The sequence below is a fragment of the Rhinolophus hipposideros genome, assembly GCF_964194185.1.
Source record: "Rhinolophus hipposideros genome assembly, chromosome: 13".
In the NCBI taxonomy this organism is placed as follows: domain Eukaryota; kingdom Metazoa; phylum Chordata; class Mammalia; order Chiroptera; family Rhinolophidae; genus Rhinolophus; species Rhinolophus hipposideros.
This window is the reverse complement of record NC_138059.1, coordinates 32,836,994-32,863,080: the sequence shown is the minus strand read 5'-3', so window position 1 is coordinate 32,863,080 and position 26,087 is coordinate 32,836,994. Positions and strand designations below refer to the sequence as shown.

The following is a 26,087-nucleotide window of genomic DNA, read 5'->3' as shown; positions in this document are numbered from 1 at the left end:
ACACACAAGAGAAATGTGATTCATGGTGATCTTTATAATGGTCTATCGCAGTGTTTTATGTTATATGGAGAGAAACAGAAGGTATTTTTGAAAGCTAGATATATAGGTATTTCATACTTATGCTTTTTATTCATTCCCACGATTAATGCACTGAGGTGTATGTTTTATTTTTAAGTATTGATAAAATTTGAATATCAGATTACAATGTTAAGAAAATTTGCCTTGTTTTTCTGAAACAGGTATACTTTTTGGTAGTTAACTAATCTTTCCAAGGTATTCTACTTATGTAGGATTTGTTAATTTGGTAAATATTAAGTTCTTTCCATACTTTAGACACTCAGCATTAAAGATCAAAAAGGCATGCCCCATCCGCAAGGAAATTGGTTATCAAAGCCATTGGTCATCAATATGGTTGTCATCCACACTGACGTAAACGTTAATTGGAACAGTTGTTTACCACTACTGTTGTTAATATGTTAAAATCCCAATTAAATATTTAGGGTAATATAAAAGTTACAGTGTCATCTAGATAAAGTTATGTTTTGGTAAAAGGTCTTTTGCTATACATGCTGTCAAACTTGTCTTTATATTTGGTTAGTTCGATTCTCGTTATAATGAATAAATTAAATGTTCCAGGAAGTTAGGTGTTGGGCAGAGTGGGACTAGTATAATATATGTAGAAAAACTTTTCATTGGTTGGCATTATGCATATTGAATACTTAAAAAAAAAAAAAATAAAGCCTCGCTTGAATCTTGAACATTTCATTGCATTTTTGATGCTTCTTAAGTGGCCTAGTACATTTAAAAAAATTTCAGGATTGATAGAGTTTTAATTTATATGACTCAGAATACTGATTTGTTATAAAGTCTATTAGCGGTTCGTGTTACTTCGGATGATTACTACATATAACATTTGAAGAAGTTTGCAAAGTTCAGTTTTCACTATTACAGTGTTAAAATATCAGAGGATTTAAATGTCTATTTCATGTGGACAGCATTTTAGACCCTAACATGAATTAAATTTAGACCTTAAAATCTAATTTTCAGTAAAATACTCAAACAGGGGCTCACGTTTGACTTTTGTATATCTAATTTTGACTATATTGACTGTATGGTGAAATAGTATGTAGTTCTAGTTTTATGCAGTGAAATTTATTAATTAAGAGAATTGGCATGGATATGTGAAGAAAACATGGAGATGAAACTTTCACGTTTCTTAATAAGTCATTTTTATTTAATTGCTTAACCCCATCCTTTGAATATATATGGCATCAAGTAGCTAATGAATTGCAAAGCATGTGATGTCTGAAACATAGTAAGTTAATGAAAGTACCCTATACACTATAGAATGATATATAAAATTAAAGCCGCATTACTTGTATACTATGGTAGATGCTTCAGAGAGATCAAGGAGGTTATAGTAGAAGCAAAACCCTATAAATTTTTTTAGATTTGCTAATTTTTGTCCTCAAGTTAAAAGTTTTTCCTGAGAATTTGGGGGAATGTTGCTTTCATACACAGCTGTGGGGTTTATAAATTAGTATAATTCTGGAGAGTACTTTCTTAGGATCTAATAAGCTGAAAAACACATCTACCTTACCCATCCATTTCAATGTTCAGTCTGTATCTCACAGCAGCGCCAGCAAATTTTCTCTAAAGGGTAAGGTAGTAAACATTTTAGGCTTTGTCGGACAAGAGGAAAAATTTAGGATATTATGTAGGTACTTAATAAGAAAGAACAAATTTCCATAAAGTTTGAGTTCATCAAATTCAAATTGCAATACTCTTTTTTTGTAATAGAATTTTGCTAATGAGAAGAATGGAATTCTCTTTTGGGGGATAACATTTCACCTCATTTGGGATCCAACTTAGTATTTTCTGTCATCAAATTGATTATAAATGTTCATATGTAAAAATTATTTAGGCTTGTAGGCAATACAAAATCAGGCAGTGAGTTTGAATTTGACCTGTGGGCTGTAGTTTGCTGACCCCTACCCCAGTGAAATTTTTGCATATGATGATATATATCACTAGAGGTCTCTATATATGCTCACATGGATAGCTCTCTGGAATGTAAATTTTGGTGGGAATACTAGCAAGCATGATGCTATACGTAGTATGTTGCCATTTATGTAAATTAAGAAAACAAAATAATACTAAAGATTGTTCATGGGTATGAAAGGGTCTGTAAAAGTATAACAAATGGGCAGGATACATGCTGAACTCCTGAAAGTGGATATAGGTGGTCTGGGTTGGTTGGGGAGGGACCTAGTGGAAGGGTCATGTTTAAAATAGACTTTAGCTATGTTGTAATATTTTTAATTTTTTAGATAACAACTTGAGATAATTTACATTCCATAAATTCATCTTGTATAAAGAATAGAAATGAGTGATTTTTCAATATTTTTAGAGTTAATGCAACCATCACCTCTACCTAATTCCAGAACATTTTCATCACCTGAAAAAGAAACCCTCTACCCATTAGCATTCATTCCTCATCTACTCTTCCACTCCTCCCCCTTGTAGCCATTTATCTACTTTGTCTCTATGTATTGTCCTAAACTGGGTATTTCAGGTAAGTGGAATCACATAACATAATCTTTTCTGACTGTTTTTTCTTACATAGCATTTTGTTTCCAAGGTTCCTCCATATTGTAGCATGTATTGGTACATTATTCCTTTTTTTATGGATGAATAATATTCCATTTTATAGATGTACTATATTTTGTTTATCTATTGATAGACATTTGTGGTGTTTCCCCTTTTTGGCTATTATAAATATAGCTATGAACATTTGTGTATAGGTTTTTAAAAAAAAATTTTTAAAATTAGTTTTCAGGTGTATAAAGCAACGCAATAGTTAGACATTAAAACCTCTCATAAAGTGATAACGCACCCCCCAAGCTGCTACCCCTCTGATAACTCATATAGCTGTTACAATACCATCAACTATCTTCCCTATGTTGTACTCCACATCCCGTGGCCATATATACCTATATGTTTAGTTTTAGTTGACATTCAGTATTCTACTTCAGCTCTTCAGGTGTACAGTGCATTGGTCAGGCATCTACACAGTTGATGACATGATTCCCCTGATAAGTCCAGTGCCCAATTTGCACCTTACGTGATCTTCACAACATTTTTCGTTATATTCCCCATACTGTATTAACTACAATTTTGTATTTCTTAATATCTTCACCTTTTCTCCCTTTCCCCCAAGTCCATTCCCGTTTATCATCCTGATAGATCCAGTACCTATCTGGCACCATATTTAGTTATTACAATATTGTTGACTATATTCCTTATGTTGTATCCTACATCCCCATGACTATTGTGTAACAACTGATTTGTTCTTCTTAATCCCTTCCCCTGTCACCCCTCCTTAACCCTCCTCCCGTCCTAAAGAAGTCCCTGTAAGATTCCTTGTAATACTAGTTTGGTGATGATGAACTCCTTCAGCTTTTTCTTGTCTGGGAAGCTCCTTATCTGTCCTTCAATTCTAAATGATAGCTTTTCTGGGTACAGTAATCTTGGTTGTATGTTCTTGCTTTTCGTCACTTGGCGTATTTCCTGCTATTCCCTTCTTGTCTGCAAAGTTTCTGTTGAGAAATCAGCTGCCAGTCTTATGGGGGCTCCCTTGTAAGTAACTAACTGCTTTTGCTGCTCTTAAGATACTCTCTTTGTGTTTAACCTTTGGCATTTTAATTATGATGTGTCTCGGTGTTGGCCTGTTTGGGTTTATCTTGTTTGGGACTCTGTGCTATCTGGGTTTGTGTGTCTATTTCCTTCACCAGGTTAGGGAAGTTTTCTGACATTATTTCTTCAAATAGGTTTTCAGTTCCTTACTTTCTCTCTTCTCCTGTTACCCCTATAATGTGAATGTTGGTACGCTTAATCATGTCCTGGAGGCCCCTTAAACTCCTCAATTTTTTGGATTCTTTTTCTTTTTGCTGTTCTGATGGGCGTTTTCTGTTATCTTCTATATCACTGGTTGGATCCTCAGCTTCATCTAATCTGTTGATTCCTTGTAATATGTTCTTCATTTCCGTTATTGTATCCTTTATTTCTGACTGGTATTTTTCATGGTTTGTGTCTCATTTTTATGCTTCCAATCTCTCTGTTGAAGTTCTCCCTGAGATCACTGAGCATTCTTATTACGAGTGTTTTGAACTCTGCGTCTGATAGATTGCATATCTCCATTTTGCTTAGTTTCTTTTACTGGCACTTTGTTCTGTTATTTTATTTGGGACATGTTTTCTTACCTCCACATTTTGGCTGCTTCCCTGTGTTTGTTTCTATGTATTGGGTAGGTCTGCTTTGTCTTCTGGTCTTAGTAGAGTGGCCTTATTTAGTAGGTGTGCTGTGGGGTTCAGTGGCACAGTCTTTCTGGTCACCTGAACCATGCACTCCAGGTGTGTCCCTTGTGTGGGTTGTGTGTGCTGACCTCTTCTAGTTGAGCCTTGGTTGATAATTGCACATCAATTAGGAGGGACTGACCCTTGGTTTCACTGGTTGTGAGGACTGGCCTTGACTACAGTGGAAGAGTTGTTGTGCAGAGGCTGATCCTATGGAGCACGATCTGCCTCAGCAGGACTTTGGTGCTTGCCTAGTCTGCCCCTTAGGTGTGTCGTACTTGGGTGTGGCTAGGTGATGCTCCAGCTCATTTTGAAGCTGGCCACTGGGGGCGCCAGCCTCAGTACCACGTTGGAGGGGATCTGCTGTAGGTGAAGTTCAGCCACAGCCCGTGCCCTACTTGGGGCCATCTGGCAGGAGCCACAAAGAGATCCACAGACGGCTGTCACTTGTGCTGTGGTTGGAGGCTCCATGAGAGGCCAAGCCATGAGCCAAGGCCCGCTGCCACTATTGCCGTGTTTAGGGCTGCTCACCCAAAGATATAGGACATGCCAGATGCTGCTAGTTTGGGTTTTGTGAACCTTTGAGTGACCCTAGGAAAGTCTGCAGCTTGAGCCAAGTTTGTCCGTCTGCACAAAGAAGCCACTGGAAGCGGCCTGGCTGTCTCCGAAAGTTGAAAATGGTCTTGAATTGCCTGGGTGCTTCGAATGAATGGCGCAGAGTCAGGTCTGACAGCGCCTGCATCCTCTCACGTGGAAGGGGGAGAGCTCAGCAGTGAAACAGTGGTTTCACTCAGCTCCCCAGCTCCCCAATCCAGGAGAAAGCTTTCCATCAGCTCCCCAGTCCAGGAGAAAGCTGCCTGTCTAACCCCCCTGTCCCAAGCTAGACATCTCAGTTCCCCACCATATGTCCCTGCCGCCTCTCCAGCTGCTGTCCCAACACTGGAGCTCAGAGCGAGTGATTCCGTTAGTAGGTAATTTCGTGCATGGTCCCTTTAAGAGGACCTCCTGGGAGTGCGCCGCCCTCAGTCTCACTCAGTCACAATTTCCACTGGATTTCACAACTGGAAATTATGGGAACTTCTCTAGCTGGCACTGGAACCCTGGGCTGGGGTGGGCTGGGATGTCTCATTCCTCTGGGGGATCAGGGAGACCCTCACAGCCAAAATATCCCTTCAGATCTTTAATGGATACATGGGGGTGTGGGACCAGCCCAGTCCAGGTCTCTGCCCCTCCTACCAGTCTGGAGGTGGCTTCTTCTATGCATCCTCAGTTGAAGGGCTTCAGTTCAGCTAGATTTTAGGCGATTCTCAATAATAGTTGTTTTGTAGATTAGTTGTAATTTTGATGTGGTTGTGAGAGAAGGTAAGCACAGCATTTACCTACTGCGCCATCTTGGTTTTCTGTCTGTGTATAGGTTTTTGTGTGAACACGTGGTTTTAATTTCTCTCGGGTATATAGCTAAGTATGGAGTTACTTAGTTACTCATACTGGTCATTTGGTAACTCTTTATTATTTGTAGGGACTGAGAAACTTTTTTTCCAAAGGGATTGTTACGTTATTTTACTGTTCCGGTAGCAGTGAATGAGGGTTTATATTTCTCCACATTGACACTAACACTTGTTATTTATTCTCTTTTTTATTTTAGTCATCTTAGTCGTTGTGAAGTGGCATATCACTGTGGTTTTGATTCACATTTTCTTAATGACTGATGTTGAACATCTTTTTATGTGCTTATTGGCCATTTGCATATCTTTTTTTGGAGAAATATCTATACAAGTCGTTGCTCATTTGAAAATTGAGTTACAGTGGTACCTTGGTTTCCGAAAGTAATCTGTTCTGGAAGACCGTTCGAGTTCTGAAACGTTCGAAAACTGAGGCATGGTTTCCCTATAGAAAGTAATGCTAAATGGATTAATCTGTTCCAGACCATTAAAATCAACCCCTAGAACTGCAAAGTTAACATAAATTTTACTATCTAATGATACCATAGATCCATAAAATTTATGGCGTTTGTAAACCGAAGTCGTCATCAATGGAGACGTTTGAAAACCGAGATACCACTGTATTTGTCTTTTCACTGTTGAGTTGTAATCATTACTGTATTTTGAAGGATTTTGTTTTTTAAATAGTATATGTAACAGAATGACAGTATTCATATTTTTAAAATTGTGGGTGATTGAAAAGTCACTATTATTTATTGATTCCTCACTTAAATTATTGCGGGAAAATAATCAAGAGATAATACTTCAGTTCTCTCCGTAAGAAAAGAACCTAAGCATCAGTTTCAGTTCACAGTTTTTTTTGTGTGTGAACATGATACATGAACAGAAACTGGATTTCGTGGGTTTAAGGAATGAGTAGGCAGTGAAAAAGAATTTGCATTCTCCAGGCTACTGTTTGAAGATATTTTGGATGGAAGGTGAGAAATAGAATTTTGCTGATGGTTAGAGAAGTAGTGGTGAGAAAGATTGTTTCTTGTTTCTTCAAGAAAAAGTGGAGAATCAATCATACTTTTTTGGAGAGGAGGAAGTAGGAAATTGAGGGAGGAATCAAGGCAGAGTGAAATTGTAAGCTAATGATGAGCTAAATCAAATGAAGCATTATATTGCTGTTCTAGCAATATGTAATGTTGAAGAAGTCCTTTTATCCTTTTTGGACTTCATTTTTCCCATATGTGAAATGAGATGATTTAGTCAAATAATCAACAAGCAGTTCTGGCTCTAAAGTTCTAATTTTTAATCAGCTAGATCTGGTTCCATCCTTTTCCCCTGAAGGCTTTTTTTTCTAAAGTGTTCATTCTTATGCTGTAAGAATGAACAACATATAACATAAGATTTCTAGTTATAATCTTTCTTTGCTTTTAAACTTTTATTTATTTTATTTGTGTTTTTCGAGAACCCATCAGCTCCAAGTTAAGTAGGTGTTTCAGTCTACTGTGTTTCCCTGAAATTAAGATGTAAGTGGAAAATCAGCTCTAATGCATCTTTTGGAGCAAAAATTAACATAAGACCTGGTCTTATTTTACGATAAGTATAGTATATAAGTATATTTACTATACTTACTTTACTATACTTACTTTACTATAAGTATAAGTATATAATATAAGTATAATATTTTACTTATATTAATTTTTTGCTCCAAAAGATGCATTAGAGCTGATTGTCTGGCTAGGTCTTATTTTCGGGGAAACATGGTAGTTGTGGAGGGCACAGCTCACACTGGCCCATGTGGGGATTGAACCGGCAACCCTGGTGTTCCAAGCATCGTGCTCTAACCAACTGAGCTAACTGGCTGCCCCCAAAATCATTCTTTATGCAGTTTTTACAAGTTCCAATGTATTAGTATATACAGATTAACTTTTGACATAGAGATAATGCTTGATTTTTTTTCTTTTGTCCCTTTAAGAAAGGGACATGTCTTTAGGATTTGTGGTTATACTAACATACTGAATGTCTTATAAAACCAACAGCATAAAAATGATTTGTTTTACATCATACTTATGTGTTTTCATTGTTACTTACAATTAGTGTGTGCTTTTTATATTTTTGGTCTTTTTACCATTGAAAATCCTAAGTTAGCATACCAATCTTTTTAAAAAACGTATTAGAAATAAGTTGTTTTATGTTTTTAATTCTGCTATAGTTTCTTTGATATCAGATGTTAATTCAAGAATGTTTTAAAGTGTTAAAATATAGAAAAGAATAAGTGAATGAACTAATCAGAAACAGTTTTGGGGACAAAGGAAAAACTGAGGGTTGTTAGATGGGCAGGGGGGTGGAGATAAGGGGGAAGGTGAGGGGATTAAAAAACAGTCGGTAACCACAAAATGGCCTCAGGGTTTTTGAAAATTAATTTGGGGAACGTAATCAATAATGTTGTAAAGATTTTGTAGGGTATCCGATGGACACGTGTCCCATTTGGGAGACCACCTCAGGGATGCTGTAGATGCCTGATCACGGCACAGTACACCGAAGCTAAACAATAATGAATGCCAACTATAATTTTACATATATAATGTGATGGCTCCCTGCGATGTCGGAGGGATAGTGGATGGGGGTATGGGGGAAGGGGGTCCACAGTGTGAGGGATATAAATGATGAACGTCTAAATATTACCTTGTCTTGTGCACCTGAAACTAATAAAAAAAAAACTTCATTAGTGAAATAAAAAAAATATAGATTGTATATTTTTTTTAAGATGACACAACGAGTTTAACTTTTCATTTAATGTGATATGTAAGTCATCTTATTCAAGTTGACATTTTCATCAGCTAAAATTTCTATTAGTGGTTACAGTTACTGCTTCATACATTCTTATTCTTTCGGACTACAGTACTTTGCAGTACTTTTATTGTCTTTCTGAATATATGTACTATCTTTGGTGAAACAACCTTAATTTATTCTGTGCTAGGTTTCCTTTTTCCTAGATAAAGTTTTGTAACCTTGGTGAAGATTAAGTTATTAGATTATGTTGATATTGATATTGTAAACATATGTATCTTATTGCTGTAATTTAAAAGAGAGTTGAAAATTGGCTATCTTGCAATAATTATTTTTTTTTGATTTTTTATTTATTTAATTTATTAGTTTCAGGTGTACAAGACAAGGTAATACTTAGACGTTCATCATTTATATCCCTCACACTGTGAACCCCCCAACCCCCATCCACTAACCCTCCGACCTCACACCGAGCCATCACATTATATATAAAAAAAAATTATAGTTGGCATTCATTAACGTTTAGCTTCTGGTGTACAATGCCATGATCAGGCATCCACAGTATCCCTGAGGTGGTCTCCCAAATAGGACGCATGTCCATCGGATACCCAACAAAATCTTTACAACATTATTGAATACGTTCCCCAAATTAATTTTCAAAAAACCGTGATGCCATCTTGTGGTTACCAGCTGCTTCCTAATCCCTTCACCTTTCCCCTTATCCTCCCCTCCCACCCCCCCGCCCATCTAACAACTCTCGGTTTTTCCTTTGTGTCCCCAAAACTGTTTCTGATTAGTACATTCACATATTATTTTCTCTAGATTCCGCATATAAGTGAGATCATATGGTACCTGTGTTGCTCTTTCTGACGTATTTCACTTAACATAATGTTCTCTACATCCATCCGTGTTGTTGCAAATGATAAGATTTCTTTCTTCTTTATGGCTGCGTAATACTCCATTGTATAAATGTACCACAGCTTCTTAATCCAGTCATCTACCGATGGGCATTTCGGTTGTTTCCATATCTTGGCTATTGTGTAAAGTGCTGCAATAAACATAGGAGTGCATACAGATTTTTGAATTGGAGTTTTGGATTTCTCCGGGTAGATGCCTAGGAGTGGAATTACTGGATCATAGGGTAGTTCCATTTTCAGATTCCTGAGATACCTCCATACTGTTTTCCATAGTGGCTGCACTAATCTGCAATCCCACCAACAGTGCACTAGCGTTCCCTTTTCTCCACATCCGCGCCAGCATTTGTTGTTTGTTGATTTATTGATGATAGCCATTTTGACTGGAGTGAGGTGGTATCTCATTGTGGTTTTTATTTGCATTTCTCTGATGGTTAGTGAGATTGAGCATTTCTTCATATGTCTGTTTGACATCTGTATGTCCTTTTTAGAAAAATGTCTCCTCAAGTCCTCTGCCCATTTTTTAATTGGGTTGTTTGTTTTTTTGGAGTTGAGTTGAGTAAGTTTTTTATAGATTTGTGATATTAATCCCTTATCAGATATATCATTGGCAAATATCTTTTCCCATGCAGTAGGATCCCTTTTTGTTTTATTGATGGTTTCCTTTGCTGTGAAAAAGCTTTTTAGTTTGATGTAATCCCACATGTTTATTTTTCCTCTTACTTCCCTCGTGCAAGGGGATATATCAGTGAAAATCTTACTCCGGGTAATGTCCATGAAGTTTCTTCCTATATTTTCTTCTAGGTATTTTATGGTTTCAGATCTTACATTTAAGTTTTAAGCTATTTTGAATTTATTTTTGTATATGGTGTATGGAGGTGGTCCAGCTTCATTTTCTTGCATGTGTCTGTCCAGGTTTCCCAACACCACTTATTGAACAGACTGTCTTTACCCCATTGTACATTGTTGCTTCCATTGTCGTAGATTAGATGGGCATATAGGCATGGGTTTACTTCTGGACTCTCTATTCTGTTCCATTGATCTATGTGTCTATTTTCATGCCAGTACCATGCTGTTTTGATTACTGTAGCCTTGTAGTATAGTTTGAAGTCAGGTATCGTTATACCTCCCACTTTGTTCTTATTTCTCAAGATTGCTGAGGCTCTCCGGGGTCTTTTGTGGTCCCATATAAATTTTAGGATTATATGTTCTATTTCTGTGAAAAACGTCATTGGTAGTTTGATAGGAATTGCGTTGAATATGTATATTGACTTAGGCAGTATGGACTTTTTAACTATATTAATTCTTCGTATCCATGAACATGGAATGTGTTTCCATCTATTTATGTCTTCTTTCATTTCTTTCTTCAGTGTCGTATAATTTTCTGAGTACAGATCTTTTACATCTTTAGTTAGATTTATTCCCAGGTATTTTATAGTCTTTGGAGCAATTGTAAATGGAATTGTTTTCTTAATTTCTCCTTCTGATATTTTATCATTGGTATATACAAATGCAACTGATTTCCGAATATTAATTTTATATCCTGCTACTTTACTAAATTCATCTATCAGTTCTAATAGTTTCTTGGTGGAGTCTTTAGGGTTCTCTAGATATAGTATCATATCATCTGCATATAGTGATAATTTTACTTCCTCCTTACCAATTTGGATGCCTTTTATTTCTTTCTCTTGTCTGATTGCTGTGGCTAGAACTTCCAGCACTACGTTGAATAGAAGTGGAGAAAGGTGGTAACCTTGTCTTGTTCCTGATCTTAGGGGGAATGGTTTTAGCTTTTCCCCATTGAGTATGATGTTAGCTGTGGGTTTGTCATATATGGCCTTTATTATGTTAAGATATGATCCCTGTATTCCCACTTTCTTAAGGGTTTTTATCATAAAAGGTTGCTGTATTTTATCAAATGCTTTTTCTGCATCTATTGATATGATCATGTGATTTTTATTTTTCATGTTGTCAATGTGGTGTATCACATTAATTGATTTGCGGATGTTGAACTTTTTTGCATACCAGGGATGAATCCCACTTGATCATGGTGTATGATCTTTCTAATGTATTGCTGAATTCTGTTCGCTAATATTGTGTTGAGGATTTTTGCATCTATGTTTATTAGAGATATCGGCCTGTAGTTTTTTTTTTTTTTTTTTTTTTGTGGTGTCTTTGTCTGCTTTTGGGATCAGGGTGATAGTGGCTTCGTAGAAAGTGTTTGGGAGTCTTCCTTCCTTCTGGATTTTTTGGAAGAGCTTGGGGAGAATAGGTGATAATTCCTTTTTGAACGTTTTGAAAAATTCACCTGTAAAGCCATCTGGTCCAGGGCTTTTGTTTGTTGGGAGATTATTGATTACTGATTCAATTTCCCTGGTGGTAATCAGACTGTTCAGGCTTTCTGTTTCTTCTTGAGTTAGCCTTGGAAGGTTGTGCGCCTCTAGAAAATTGTCCATTTCTTCCAGATTGTCAAATTTGTTGGGATATAGTTCCTCATAGTAATTTCTTAAAATTTTTTGTATTTCTGTGGTGTCTGTTGTCACTTCTCCTCTTTCATTTCTGATTTTATTAATTTGGGTCATCTCTCTCCTGTTTTTAATGAGTCTAGCTAAAGGTTTGTCAATTTTATTTTCTCTAAGAACCAACTCTTGGATTCATTGATCTTTTGTATTGTTTTTCTGGTTTCTGTTTCGTTTATTTCTGCTCTGATCCTTATTATCTCCTTCCTTGTGCTCCCTTTGGGCTTATTTTGCTGTTCATTTTCCAGATCCCTTAAGTGTGAAGATAAACTGTCAATTAGTGATGTTTCTTGTTTCTTTAGGTAGGCCTGCAATGCTATGAATTTCCCTCTTAGGACTGCTTTTCTGGCATCCCATAGATTTTGGGTCGTCGTGTTTTCAGTTTCGTTTGTGTCGAGATATCTTTTGATTTCTTCCTTGATCTCCTACTTGACACATTCATTATTTAGTAACATGTTATTCAGCCTTGATGAATTGGTGTGTCTTCCTGGGTTTTTTTTCCTGTAGTTCATTTCTAATTTCATAGCATTGTGGTCAGAGAAGACAATTGGTATGATTTCAATTTTCTTAAATTTATCAAGGCTTGTTTTGTGTCCTAACATATGATCTATCTTGGAAAATGTTCCATGTGCACTTGAGAAGAACGTGTATTCTTCAGCATTGGGGTGAAATGCTCTGAAAATATCAATTAAATCCAACTGCTCCAAAGTATCATTTAAGGCTGTTGTTTCCATATTGATTTTCTGTCTGGAGGACCTGTCCCTTGTTGTCAGAGGTGTGTTGAAGTCTCCTACTATGATAGTGTTGCTGTTGATCTCTGTCTTTATGCCCATCAGTACCTGTTTTATGTATTTAGGTGCTCCTATGTTAGGTGCATAGATGTTTACTAGGGTTATATCCTCTTGTCGGATTGATCCCTTTATTATTATATAGTGCCCATCTTTGTCTTTTAATATGTTCTTCATTTTAAAGTCTATTTTGTCAGATATAAGTATTGCAACTCCAGCTTTTTTTTCGCTTCCATTTGCATGAAATATGTTACTCCCACCCTTCACTTTCAGCCTGTGTGTGTCTTTTGATCTGAGGTAAGTCTCTTTTATACAGCATATACAAGGGTCTTGCTTTCTTTTCCACTCAGCCACCCTATGTCTCTTAATTGGAGCATTAATCCGTTTACATTTAAAGTGATTATTGATAGGTATATAGTTATTGCCATTTTTAAATTTGTAGTAAATTGTTTTCATCTTTCTTCTATTTACAGAAGTCCTTTTAGTATTTCCTGCAATGCTGGCTTGGTTGTAATAAATTCTTTCAGTTTGTTCTTTTCTCGGAAGCTCTTTATCTCTCCATCAACTTTAAATGATAGCCTTGCTGGATAAAGCAATCTAGGTTGTAGGCCTTTGTTTTCCATCACTTTGAGTATCTCCTGCCATTCCCTCCTGGCCTTCAATGTTTCTGTAGCAAAGTCATTTGATAGTCTTATGGGAGTTCTCTTGTATGTAACCTTCTGCCTTTCTCTCGCTGCTTTTAAGATTCTCTCTTTGTCTTTAAGCTTTGCCATTTTAACTATAATGTGTCTTGGTGTGGGCCTGTTTGGGTTTATCCTGGTTGGAACTCTCTGCACTTCCTGGGCTTGTATGTTGGTTTCCTTCATCAGGTTAGGGAAGTTTCCGGACATTATTACCTCAAATATGTTCTCAATCCCTTGCTTCCTCTCTTCGCCTTCTGGTATTCCTATGATGCGCATGTTGTTGCGCTTGATGTTATCCCAGAGGTCTCTTAACCTGTCTTCATTGTTTTTTATTCTTTTTTCTTTCTGTTGTTCAGTTTGGGTAATCTCTGCTAACTTGTCTTCTAAGTCGCTGATTCGATCCTCTGCTTCATCTAACCTGCTGGTCATTCCTTCAAGTGAGTTCTTAATTTCGGTAATTGTGTTCTTTAGTTCTAGCTGGTTGTTCGTTAAGATTTCTACATCCTTTTTTAGTTCTAACAGGTTGTTCTTTATGATTTTTACATCCTTCTTTATGTCTTCTCTAAGCTCCTTAAACATTCTTATCACCAGTGTTCTGAACTCTGTCTCTGACAGGTTGGTTACCTCTGCTTCATTTGGTTCCAGTTGTGGAGGTTTCTTCTGTTCTTTTATTTGGGACATATTTCTTTGTCTCCCCATTCTGACTGACTCTCTGTGTTTCCTTTGATGTATTAGGAAGATCCCCTAGAGCTCTTAGTTCTTGCTGGGTTATCTTATGTAGTCCTTCATATTTGACTTGGACTACTTCTTTCTTTTCCTCAGCATGTGCTCCAAAGGTGGCTCGTGTGTTTAGTATATTGTCCCGTTCAAGAAGAACTTTAATTGCTTTTTGCTTGTGAGTAGGTGGGTTTAACTCCTAGGCCGTCTAGTTGTGAGACTTGGCTCTGCCCACCACAGGGTGTTCTGCTTGGTGAGGGTTGGTCACTTAAATGATGTTTGGCCTCTATGGGCTTATGTGCCTTCAGAGAATTCCCTCTGGGTGTATGACTTGTAGGTCAAACCCGGTAGTACTCTGGTTTGGTCCAGAGTTGGCTTGTGGATATGTTGAATCTTGTGCCTCTTAAGCTGGGCCCTGTTAGGGCAGTTTCAGCACAAATCAAGTTACCAAGTACAACAACAACAACAACAACAAAGAAAACAAATCAAGTCCATTCACATGTAAAATACAACTGACAACCCCACTCAACATAGGCAAAGATATCAAAGAAATAAAGACAGAACAAAGCAAATCACAACAAGCAGGATAAAAAAAAAAAAAAAAAAGAACAACACCAAGCAAAGCAAAATAGGAAGCAGCACCAGTCTCGGCTTAAGCCCACTGAGTTATCTCCAGGTTGTCCTCTGCTGTGCCAAAGAGTTCCCTGCCTATTGCGCAGGCAGCGCTGGTCACCTGGTGCCCAGAGTGAATTTGGGAGTGTAGATTTAAATGCGAGGGGTTGAGGGGTCTGGATGACAGTTTTCAGAGAGACCGTGCAATTTCTGTCCTTTGCTGTACAAATGCACGCTGAGAGTAGCTCCACCAGCCCTGTGCCCAGTACTCCTGAGTCTTAGGGCCCTCCTTCCGTGGGTGTGTGGGAGGGGGCCGGCGAGAGATTTCTAAGCTGCTGAAAGCCACGAGCTATGTTTGCCGCTTACTGCTGAACTCAGGGAGTGCTTCCGCGGTTGCCCTTGCCCCGCCCAGGCCAGCCAGAGAGGGTGGGGGCTGGGGATGGAGGGGTCTTCTCTCTCCCAGGCCAGCCACATCACACTCCTCCTGCAGGCCCGAAAAGCTGGTGGCTGGGGGTGTGGGAGTCTCCTCTCTCCTCATTCAGTAAAAATCCTGCTCCCAGCCTCTTCCGAAGGTCAGACAGAGCTGGCTGCCAGTCTTCCCAGCGCCTGAGCACAGATTCCCCTCTGTAATGTGACACTACTCCTCAGTTCATGGGTCAGTTTAAGTCTCTCGAAGGGCGGGTGGAGGATTTGAAAAGTGGGGTGAGGGGCCCAGGTGTGGCGTCTGAGTTCTTTGTCTGCCCTAGGGCCCACGAGCTGCCCGCCCCAGCGGAGCAATCAGCTGTGGGATGCAGGGAAAGAGCCCACCTCCTGGACCCTGCGCTCTCCGCTGCACCCTGGGCTCCCGTGGGACTCTAGAGCCCAGGGTGCTGCCTGCCGGTGCTGCTGTGGGCACGCTGCAGGGCTTTGGCTCTACCATGGGGAGTGTGGAGAGCGCGGCACGTTTCCTCTTGCCCTCCTCGCTTGTCCCTCGCTCGCCAAACTAGTGCACCCCAAAGCAAACCTTCCATGAGTCTCCGCTCTGTCCTGGGAGCCGCGCAGTGGTCACTGTCCCGCCTGGGCTCCGCCGTGGAGGGGGGCGCATTTCCACTTCACGCCCCTTCGTCCTCCCCCGCTTGCCCAACTAGCGCACCCCAAAGCAAACCTTCCACGAGTCTGCACTCCGTCCTGGGCGCCACGGTCGCCCACCGGCCTCGGCTCCGCCGTGGTGGGGAGGGAGCGCGCTTCTGCTTCGCTGTCCTGCCTCTTCTCCTGCTCGCAATCAGTGCGCACCTTCAGGTAATTCCTTCACGAGTCCCCTGCTGTTCTGCGTGATGAGCAAAGGACTCATGATGTGCTATATGTCCCGATTGCCAGAAAATCTCGGGGAGGATTCAAAAAGAGCGCCCTGCTGCCGCCATTCCCATGACGTCACTCTCTCGAAATAATTATTTTTGATGCAGTATAATAGATAGGTCCTCTTTCATTTATGATTTATACTTGCTTGAATGTTCTGTTGGAAGCAACATGGAAATTTACTAAAAGCTGTAAAAAATTACAAAATGATATGTAGTTTCCCCAGAGTCCTTTGCAGTTCTGCAAACGAACAGCAGGGGATCTCATCTACACCCAGTTTCCTTCAGTACAGTTAATGATAGTGTCTGATTACACTGCTAGGGCATTTTATAGCCTATGAGAAAGTAGCTTAAGAAAGTTCTTTATTGGACATAGATATTCTAATGTGATAAAATATCTCTATGTACTCTATACTCTAGAAATATTTGGAGGTTGGGAATTGTTTAATAATCATGTTTTGTATTAAATGGTATTAATAGTTGTAAACTTCAGGGTCCTTTACATAATGGGTCTTTCAGAGGAAACACGAAGTGTTAAAATTGCAGTGTCCAGAAGTTCTTGGTATACAGTGTTGCTCAGAACAAGTCTTCAAAGGGAATGAATGTGGAATAACTTAATTTTTAAAGTTGATTACTTAAGTATTAGAAACATGTTTTTTTTCCTTTTTCTCAATTTAGTATTTTTTACCACTTGGTTAATAGCGGGAATTACAGGAATTAATAGGTGTTTTCATTTTCCTTAATAGTAATTAGGTTGATAGGTAAGTCCTTTGAAATGCAGTTTTCTCTGAAAGTATGTAATCTAACTAATGTCTTATTTCAAAAAAAAAATTTTTTTTTGCTTCATGAAAACTGAATTTAGAGGGAAGGATTTGACATCCAGTGTTTTGAAACCATTGGAGGTAGCTTAATACTATCTAAGAAAATGATCATTGGTTTATGTTTATTAAGTGAAAATATTTTGTTTTGAAAATTAGTTATTGAGAATTTTTAAACATGTTTCACTATAGAATTGGGCAGTTAACTGTTAATCCTAGAGATAGGAAAGTCAGTGCTTTATAAACCGAAGGAATAAAAAATAATAATGAAAGATAAGTGTTGGAGTTAAGCTGCTTTTCCATGTTGTTGGAAAAGAAATAACTCTGTTTTGTGTCCCTGTGTGCCAGTATTTCCTGTTTGAGATGCTAATCTTTCACCTTATTGGAAATAACTGGAGCAGAAATAATCGTATTTAGTTCTCTGCAATGTTTCGTGAAAAAATGTAGTTATGTTGATTCTTCCTATAAAGGCAAATAGTGTTCAGAAATTTCAGAGAATGCTTGTAAAATCTTTGAGTATGATCTGTTCATTTTAAATATAAATGTATGAAGAACAATTTATACTGTGTTCCAAATTTCCTGGGTGAAAAAGCCTCAGACCTACAATTATATTCACCCACAAAAGGGAAAAGATGTAACAGTTTAGAATATATTTGGATATTCTTTTTGTGTGTGCGTAATGTAATTTGAAGGCAAAATACATTTTTACGATTGTTCTTGTTGTAGTTAATGCTCTTTTAGGCATTAAATGATATTAATAGTAATTTGTTAATGTTAATATCTACCATGTGCACAACAGAATCAATTGTTTCTATTAGAAAATATGTGCATTTTAGCAGGCAATAAAACACTGAATGAGAATTATGTATAGAAATAAAATGTGAAACTTAAAAAGTTAGTCTAAAACAAAGAGTAGGGATGTGAAAGAAATAGTGTATATTTAAATCTCTTAATTCTGACTATTTAATGTCAAATTGAATAAAATAAAATGTTGATGTTTCGGAAGTGGAAAAAGACATTGGCACATATTTAGTGTGCAGCTGTTGTAGAGCAAATTGAAACTGACGTATTTCATCCTGTGCTTATTAAAACTTTGTGAACATTTGGATCTTTCTTTTTTGTTTCAGATATTTGGTTTCCAGGCAGGACTGACTTCTTTGGATTATAGGGGATCTTACTGCTTACCTGTGCCGCTCATTCCCTCTTTCAGCACTGCTCTTTATGGTAAACTTCTGAAACTACCCACATGCTGGTAAGTATTATGTTGAATGTGGTTTATGGTAATTTTTATTTATTATCTTAGGAGGGGAAAAAACACATTAAATCTGTCTATGCTAGGGTGTTAGTTTTATACAAATCTTAGAAAATTATCTGAATTTATACTGTCTTTTACTGAGATACTAAAAATCTCTTTTTCATGTCTCAAGTGTATTAGGTCATAGTAGCTTTTGTGGTAGTGATGACTGTTGTTGAGGTAATAAATAATAACTTAATCCATGTTAGAGCTATTGTAAAATGTCGCTGTTTCATACACAGGGATTGCAAGGGTAAATACTTTTTTTTTCCTTTTTGAGAGGATACAAAGATTAAAGGGAAAGTTGCATGTTAATATTAAGGCCAACGTATTTACCACTTAAATAAAAATTTTATGTGTATTCATAGCTAGTGAGAAAAGTATACCCATGACATACATTTAAAATATTTGACGTGTTTATGTGTAATCACTGAATTTTGGAAGAAATTGATTTTAGCTCTTATTTTCAATCGGTATTGGGTTATTCTATTTGGAGGTCATATTTCCCTAAATTCAAAGAGATTTATACCTTTCATTTAGTTGAAAGCAAACTGTTAATATATTAAAGAAATAATTGTTTCAATATATGAAATTATAGTGACATAGTTCTACATTTTAAAATTTAGATTATTTCAATTGTTTGGAATATATCTTTGCTTTCTCATCCTAATTAAGAAACTTATTTTTAGAGGATACATTTTCCATTAGTTACTTATGAAAGGCCACATACATTTCAAAAAAAAATATTAATTTCTTTATATTAAGTATTTCATTTGCTAATACTGTTTTTTAAATAATATATAACTTTTAGAATAACATTTGTAAAGTAAATGCTCACATTTTCAAAGAAATTTCCTATTGATGCAGAAAATGTTTAAAAACCCTGAAATTGTAGTTAATTAAATCTTGGAACTAGTTTTTCTACTAGATGAAACCATTATTAAATGATTATTCTTATTTTCTCTTGATAGGTTTAATTTTGTTCTTGTCACTCATTGTGTTGTTTAGAGATTCATTTTCAAACTATATTTTTGGATACATAGCATGTTGCATTTGAGTCAATTTTATATTCTGACCTATTAAGAAATATGTTGATATCAGCTTTAATAGATATTTGTGAATACTTTTATCTCAATTATGTACTTATCATTCATAACACTGAAATTTTATTAAAAACATAGTGCAATTTACTGTAGAAAATGCTTAACTTTTAAAAATAAAAAGCCCAAATTTCCAAAATGAATTAAAACCTTCATATGAAAAATATTGAATATTTAAATGTGCCAGGCTTAATTTAGGGACTTGTAGGGCTTACTAAAATATTGGCAAATGTGACTTAAAATATTTCTCCTGAAATCTAAAAGAAAATATTCCAATTAAATGATAAAAGTGTGAGATCACAGAATGCTAATATTTATTTGGATATGACTTGCTTTTTTGTAGTTAAGACCGCTTCTCATTATTTCACTGATATTTTTGCTATACTTCACAGAAGTATATTGCTTTGAAATAGTTTCTTTAAATTTTTTCCCTTAATAAATAGAAAGTAAACTGTAATTAATCTATTCTTAGCAACTGTATATTGAAAGTAATAAATACAAACCTCAGTAAACTGAGATGTATCTTAGTTATGTGAAATGAATAAAATGCCAGATAAAATATATCATCTAGTGCTTGAATTAAATCAAAATCACATGAGAACTGAGAGATTTATTTAACTCATGCAGGGAGTAAGGATTTTTTTTTTTAGTAAGGCACCCTGGATATGTCATTAAATGTGAACTCTGTTTGCATTCATGGTCTCTCCCTTCCTCAAGTTATACAAGCTGTTTCATTTGGATTTTTAAAATGCACATTCCAGAGTTTCTTAAAGCACATTTATGATGCTGTGTATATATTTCATTCAATAATGAGAAGAGCATATTTACAACAAGCTACAGCTTTTGAAACAAGGGTATTTTATAGCATATTGAAAAGAAATTTAGTTGGTATGTTTAACTTAGCAATGAAAATCGAGAGTTTATGTAAATTATCAAAACAGTTTATTTTTTTGTGTTTAAAAATATTTTTAAATTGAACCTTTAATTGTGTATGAAGTTTCAGACTAATTACCATTTACTTGAATTAGGTTTGCAAATAAATTTTTAAAAATATGTGGTTAATGTAATATTGAAAATAAGTTATTTTTCTCCCATTTAACTGTTCCTATTAATATAGTTTAGCCTTAATGAGCAAGCTATTACTAAACTCCAATTTCTTTATTCAGTTATCTATGGACTATTACTTGGCCATTAGAAAAGATGAAATACTGCCTTTTGCAGTAACAGGGATTTATTTTGAAATTATCGTGCCTAGCAAAATAAATCACACAAAAGTTGTGAACCAAGTGATTTCACTCATATGTGAATTATAAAATGAAAGCAACAAACGAACAAGACCAACAAACAAAAACTCAGAACAGTTTAGTCGTTATTAGAGGGTAAGGACGAAGGGGGGTGGTAGAAGAGGGTAAAGGTGGTCAAATATATGGTGATGGAAGAACTGACTCTGGGTGATGATCACACAGTGTAAAAGATAGATGATGTATTACTGAATTGTATACTTGAAACCTATATAATTTTCCTAACCAATGTCACCCCAATAAATTTAATAAAAATCTTGAAAATAAAATAAAGAAACAGAAATGTGTCTGTTTGTGTATGTGTATCCCAGATGTATGGGAACCATGAGGTATTTACAAATCATGATAAAATTATGTACTAAGACACCTATCTTTCTACTTTTTTAATAACTTCTATGTTCTCCTGAAACTTGTCCTGAGTAAAAGTAAGTAGTAACCAGGTGAATGGTCACTTGATTTAACTGGCTGTTCATTTGTTTTAATTTTGATTCTATTTTATTTGGTAGTTTTGAACTTGTCTATAATCTAAAGACTATCAAGAACTATAACTTTTGAAGAGTTTAACAGAGATGTATCTTTAGAACATGTTTAAAATGAAAAGAAACTTAAGCAGGAATAGATCCCCCTGTCATACAGAAACTTATAAAATCTTTCTACAGAAAAACAGTTTGTTGTAAGTTAGTCATCCCTGTAAATGGGAAGAGCAGAAACCATGAAGATAAACTTTAAACAACCCAAGGAATTAACCCCACAATTAGGTAGAACTATTCTAAATATGTACCTGACCACTTTTTACTTGCTTAAGCTATATGAATTTTAAGAAACACTGTGTCAAATCTAAAGGATAACCATTTCAAACAAAAGCAAAAAATAAAAAAAAGAGGTGACTCAGCTCCTGGCTTTGGAGTTAGGTTAAGATAGAGAGACTTAACGTTAAAAAGCAAGGTGGTCCGAATGTGAGGGAAAAACTTGCAAAATCATATATATAATACAGGAATAATATACACAATATATAAGAATCACCTTTAATTCAACAACAGAAAAATCTAATTTAAAAATGGGCAAAGGCCTTGAATATATATTTCTCCAAAGGAGATATACAAATGGCTAATAAGCACTTAAAAATATGCTCAACGTCAGTAATCATGAGAGAAGGGCAAATCAAAATCGCAGTAAGATACCATTTTATATTTATTAGGATAGTTATTATCAAAAAATGAAAAATAACAGTTGTTGGTAAGGATGTAGACTAATTGGAACCCTTGTGCATTGCTGGTGGGAATGTAAAATGGTGCAGCTTCTGTGGAAAACTGAATGACAGTCTCAAAAACTGAAACAAGTAATTACCTTATGATTCAGCAATTGTATATCTAGGTATATACCCACAAGAATTGAAAGCAGGGACTGGAACAGATATTTGTACGCCCATGTTCATAGCAGCATTATTCACAATAGCTAAAAGGTGGAAACAACCTAAATGTCCACTGATGGATGAATGGATAAATAAAATGTGGTACGTATACTTAAGCGAATATTATTCAAACTTTAAAATGAAATAAGAAGGGGAGCCTCCCTCTTTCTTCCCCTCCATCACAAATTAACATCTTTTATGAGGAACGAAGGCTCAAAGGAAGAAAGGGAGGGGCGGGAGAAAGGAGGGATTCTGATACATGCTACCAACATGGATGAATCTTGAAAACTTTCTGTGAAGTGAAATAAGCCAAACACAAAAGGACAAATATTGAGCGATTCCACTCACATAAGATACCCGCAGTAGTCAAATTCTAGAGACAGAAAGAAAATAGTAGCTACCAGGAGCTGGAGGTAGGGAGTAATGAGGAGTTATTGTTTTAATGGATACATAATATAAAATTTGTGGAGATGAATAGTGATGATAACACAAGAGTGGGAATATACTTAATGCAACTGAATTCTATACTTAAAAATGGTTAAAATGGTGAATTTTATGTTAGGGATATTTTACCACAATAAAATTTGAAAAAACTGTAATTTTTAAAGCAGTTTGGTACAGTTGAAGGAGCCCTGAATCAAGACAATGATGGTCAAATCGAGGCATTGCTGTCAACTAACTACATTCTTAGGTACATAATTTGACCTCTCTGGGCTTCAGCTTTTTCATCTTTGAAATGAGAAGACTGTAATAGATGATGTCAGAGTTTCTTTTCAGTTCAAAACAGCCCATAAAAGCACATTCCAGATGCCAGAAGAACCAAAGCTGAAAATCAGGCTGCTGCCACTCAAGTAGAGATAAGACAATTAACATTCTAGTTAGATCTTCCCATTTTTAAGACATCCTGTTAAGGAGAATGTTAATCAGTAAGCAGACATGAAAATAAACGTAGCTTTGGAAACAAAAAGATCTATCTCCAGGAGCATTAAAAACACCCAACTTGATATTCATGAGGCCTCAAACTGCAGTGTATTATAAAGGACAGGGCAGTTGAGCAAACATCATTTGGAGCCCTGTGGGGTGGGTTACTTATTATTCTCTAGGTTTGCTAATAAATAAATATTATTGGCATTTTTGTTAGACTTGAAGGACCTATTCCCCATTGAAGCTGAAAGCATTTACTCTTGTATTCTTCTGAGTTAGAGCAGAAAAATGGCTGCTTCAGTTTCCATTTCAGAATAGCAAGAGATCACTTTATCTGCCAAAACCCAGCTATCTGGCAATGTGCCAAGTAAGGAATGGGTGCTCAAAGGAATCCCTCAATCTTATAAAGAAATAGGTGTTTTCCCACATTCCTATAAGTATGGAAATGGTTCAGATATAAGCAATAATTATGAAAGAAAAAAAGTAAATTTTGATTCTATAAAAGAAAGAACTTGAGAGATGCCCAGCAATGAATCTGGCTGCCTCACAAAGTAGCTGTCTCACTTTCAATAAAATATTCAAGCCATGGATATATGAGTATAAATCAAAGCTGTCATAGACTCAGGAATTGAGACAATGCCTATGAGATGATGCTCTCCCTGACAAGACTAAGTTTTCATGGTCAGGATATCCTTTACCCTCACTGCACTCTACTTTATTCTTTCCCCAATCCTAACACGTAGCACGATGGCTATCAAAACATAGATAACACCTAACCCTAAAGCTACAATTCTATGAGATCAGCATCACAATAATATATATACACACTATTAACTGATGCTAAGGATTTATTAGCTGCGCTATCATAATTAGCCTCTCAGTACATGGAAATTCACTTTTACTATATAAGGCAAGAAGTACATTGAGCCTTGAAAGATGATTCTTAAAAGATTATGAATGTCTTCACTCCATTAGGTAAGAAAGGGATCAAGGACTTTGCAATCAGATAACCCTCCATGATAATCCTTGTTCAGTCCCTGTGTGACATTAGACAAGTTACATAATTTCTCTGAGGTTTAGTTTTATAAGAGAGATTATCATCTTATCTCATAGGGTTGTTATGAAAAGTTCCTTGACTCTGATTGGTGAGCACACAATGTGATATATAGATGATGTATTATAGACTAGTACACTTGAAACCGATATAATTTCACTAACCATTTGTTACTCCAATAAATTTTTAAAAAACAGTTCATTAAACTAAGTACCTAATAATGTATAAAAAAAGTACAGAATTATCTTTCAATTCTATCCATTCTTTAATAAACTGCTGAAAAGTTACCTTCTTGTTCTCCGTAACTTTCTAAGCCAAAGTAGTTTTTCTTTGCACTTCCAAAGTATGTTGCATATTATCTCTCTGTGAACAAGGTCACATGTCTTTTTTTAAATTAATCGGAATATCATTGTTTAGTAAAATTATATATATTTCAAGTATACATTTCTATAATACATCATCTGTATATTGCATTGTGTGTTCACCATCCAGAGTCAGTTCTTCCATCACTATATATTTGACCCCCTTTTCCCTCTTCTACTACCTCCCTCCCCCCTTACCCTCTGGTAACCATTCAACTATTGTCTATGTCTATGTCTTTTGTTTGTTTGTCTTGCTTTCAGTTTTATAATTCACATATGAGTGAAATCATTTGGTTCTCGACTTTCTCTGACTTATTTCGCTTGGCATAAGTTCAAGATCCATTTGTGTTGTTGCAAATGACTGTATTTCATCTTTTCTTATGGCTGAGTAATATGCCATTGTATATCTGTACCACATCTTCTTTATCCAATCATCTTTTGAAGGCCACTTGGGTTATTTCCATGTTTTGGCCACTGTGGATAATGCTACAGTGAACATAGGGGTACATATATCTTTATGTTTAAATGTTTCCAGATTTTTCTTTTTTTTTGGTAGATACCGAGAAGAATGATTGCTGGGTTGTATGGTAATTCTGTTCTTAATTTTTTGAGGAACCTCCATACCGTTTTCTATAGTGGCTGTACCAATTTACTTTCCCACCAGTTGTGTATGAGGGTTCCTTTTTCCCCAGAGCCTCTCCAACACTTGTTATTATTTGTTGATAATAACCATTCTAACAGCTATGAGGTGCTGTCTGATTGTGGTTTTGATTTGCATTTCCCTAATAGTGAAGTTGAGCATTTTTTCATATACCTGTGGGCCATTTGTATGTCTTTTTGGGAGAAGTATCTGTTCAGGTCCTCTGCCTGTTTTTAATCGGATTTTTCTGTTGTTCACTTGTATGACATCTCCTGTTTTGAAATCAACATACATACTGGCTTGATGACCTTTTCATTATTAACAGTAGTGCACATTAATTATTGGAAAATAGGAGGGTTCTTTAAAAAGTGGTAGTACTACTGGAATTCAGATTTATTTTTGTGAGCAATATTCATTAAACAATGCTTTTGTAAGCCTAATGCTCATTGCTATTGAAGTTGAAATCTATGAGAATAATGAAATAGAGCTCTTTGAGGGATTAAATGGTAAATAAATTCAGCCAAGGCACTTACTATGATTACGAGATTGTTTCTGTAATGATGGATGTTAACATCATTTTTTACAGTCTGAGTGAAAGAATGTATTTTAACGAATCCAAGCAGATAAGAACACTCACATAGTTAGACATTCCAGGATAGACTGGGATTCATATGTTAGTCTCTGAAAATTCAGCAGTTTGCTTTTTAGCTCTGTAAGATCCTCTTGAAGCTGGCATACATTGCTGGTACAAGTTTCTGCGTCAAAGATAGGTGAATCAAAGTATGATTCTTGCAAGTAAGATTCAAACTAATCAAAATGTGTGAATGACTTCTGAAATTGTGCTCTTAATCAAAGGGCTCTACAGTTCTAGAAAATGTATAGATCTTTTAAAGAAGCTTAGGGCAATTGAAAGGAAGAACTACAACAGTCTTCATTTGTTTTTTGTTCAAAGTATGTATCCATTTTGCATCTAAACTTGAACTTTCATAGAAAAATGCTCCTTTTGCCACATAAAGTTTTAGATTGGACACATAAGAATGTGCT

The 26,087-nt window shown here is 36.2% G+C and overlaps 1 protein-coding gene across 9 annotated transcripts in view; it reads left to right on the top strand.

Annotated features, from left to right (window-relative positions):
- VPS13B (vacuolar protein sorting 13 homolog B) overlaps positions 1–26,087 on the top strand; it is a 765,148-nt gene that overhangs the window by 112,428 nt on the left and 626,633 nt on the right. For all 9 annotated transcript variants that reach the window (XR_013994784.1, XR_013994785.1, XM_081070819.1 and 6 more), the window contains exon 16: positions 18,085–18,209. Coding sequence is in view for 7 of the 9 variants with exons in the window: in XM_081070819.1 (XP_080926945.1) it covers positions 18,085–18,209 (125 nt within the window). In the remaining 2 variants the exon portion in view is untranslated. The remainder of the gene's footprint in view (positions 1–18,084; positions 18,210–26,087) is intronic.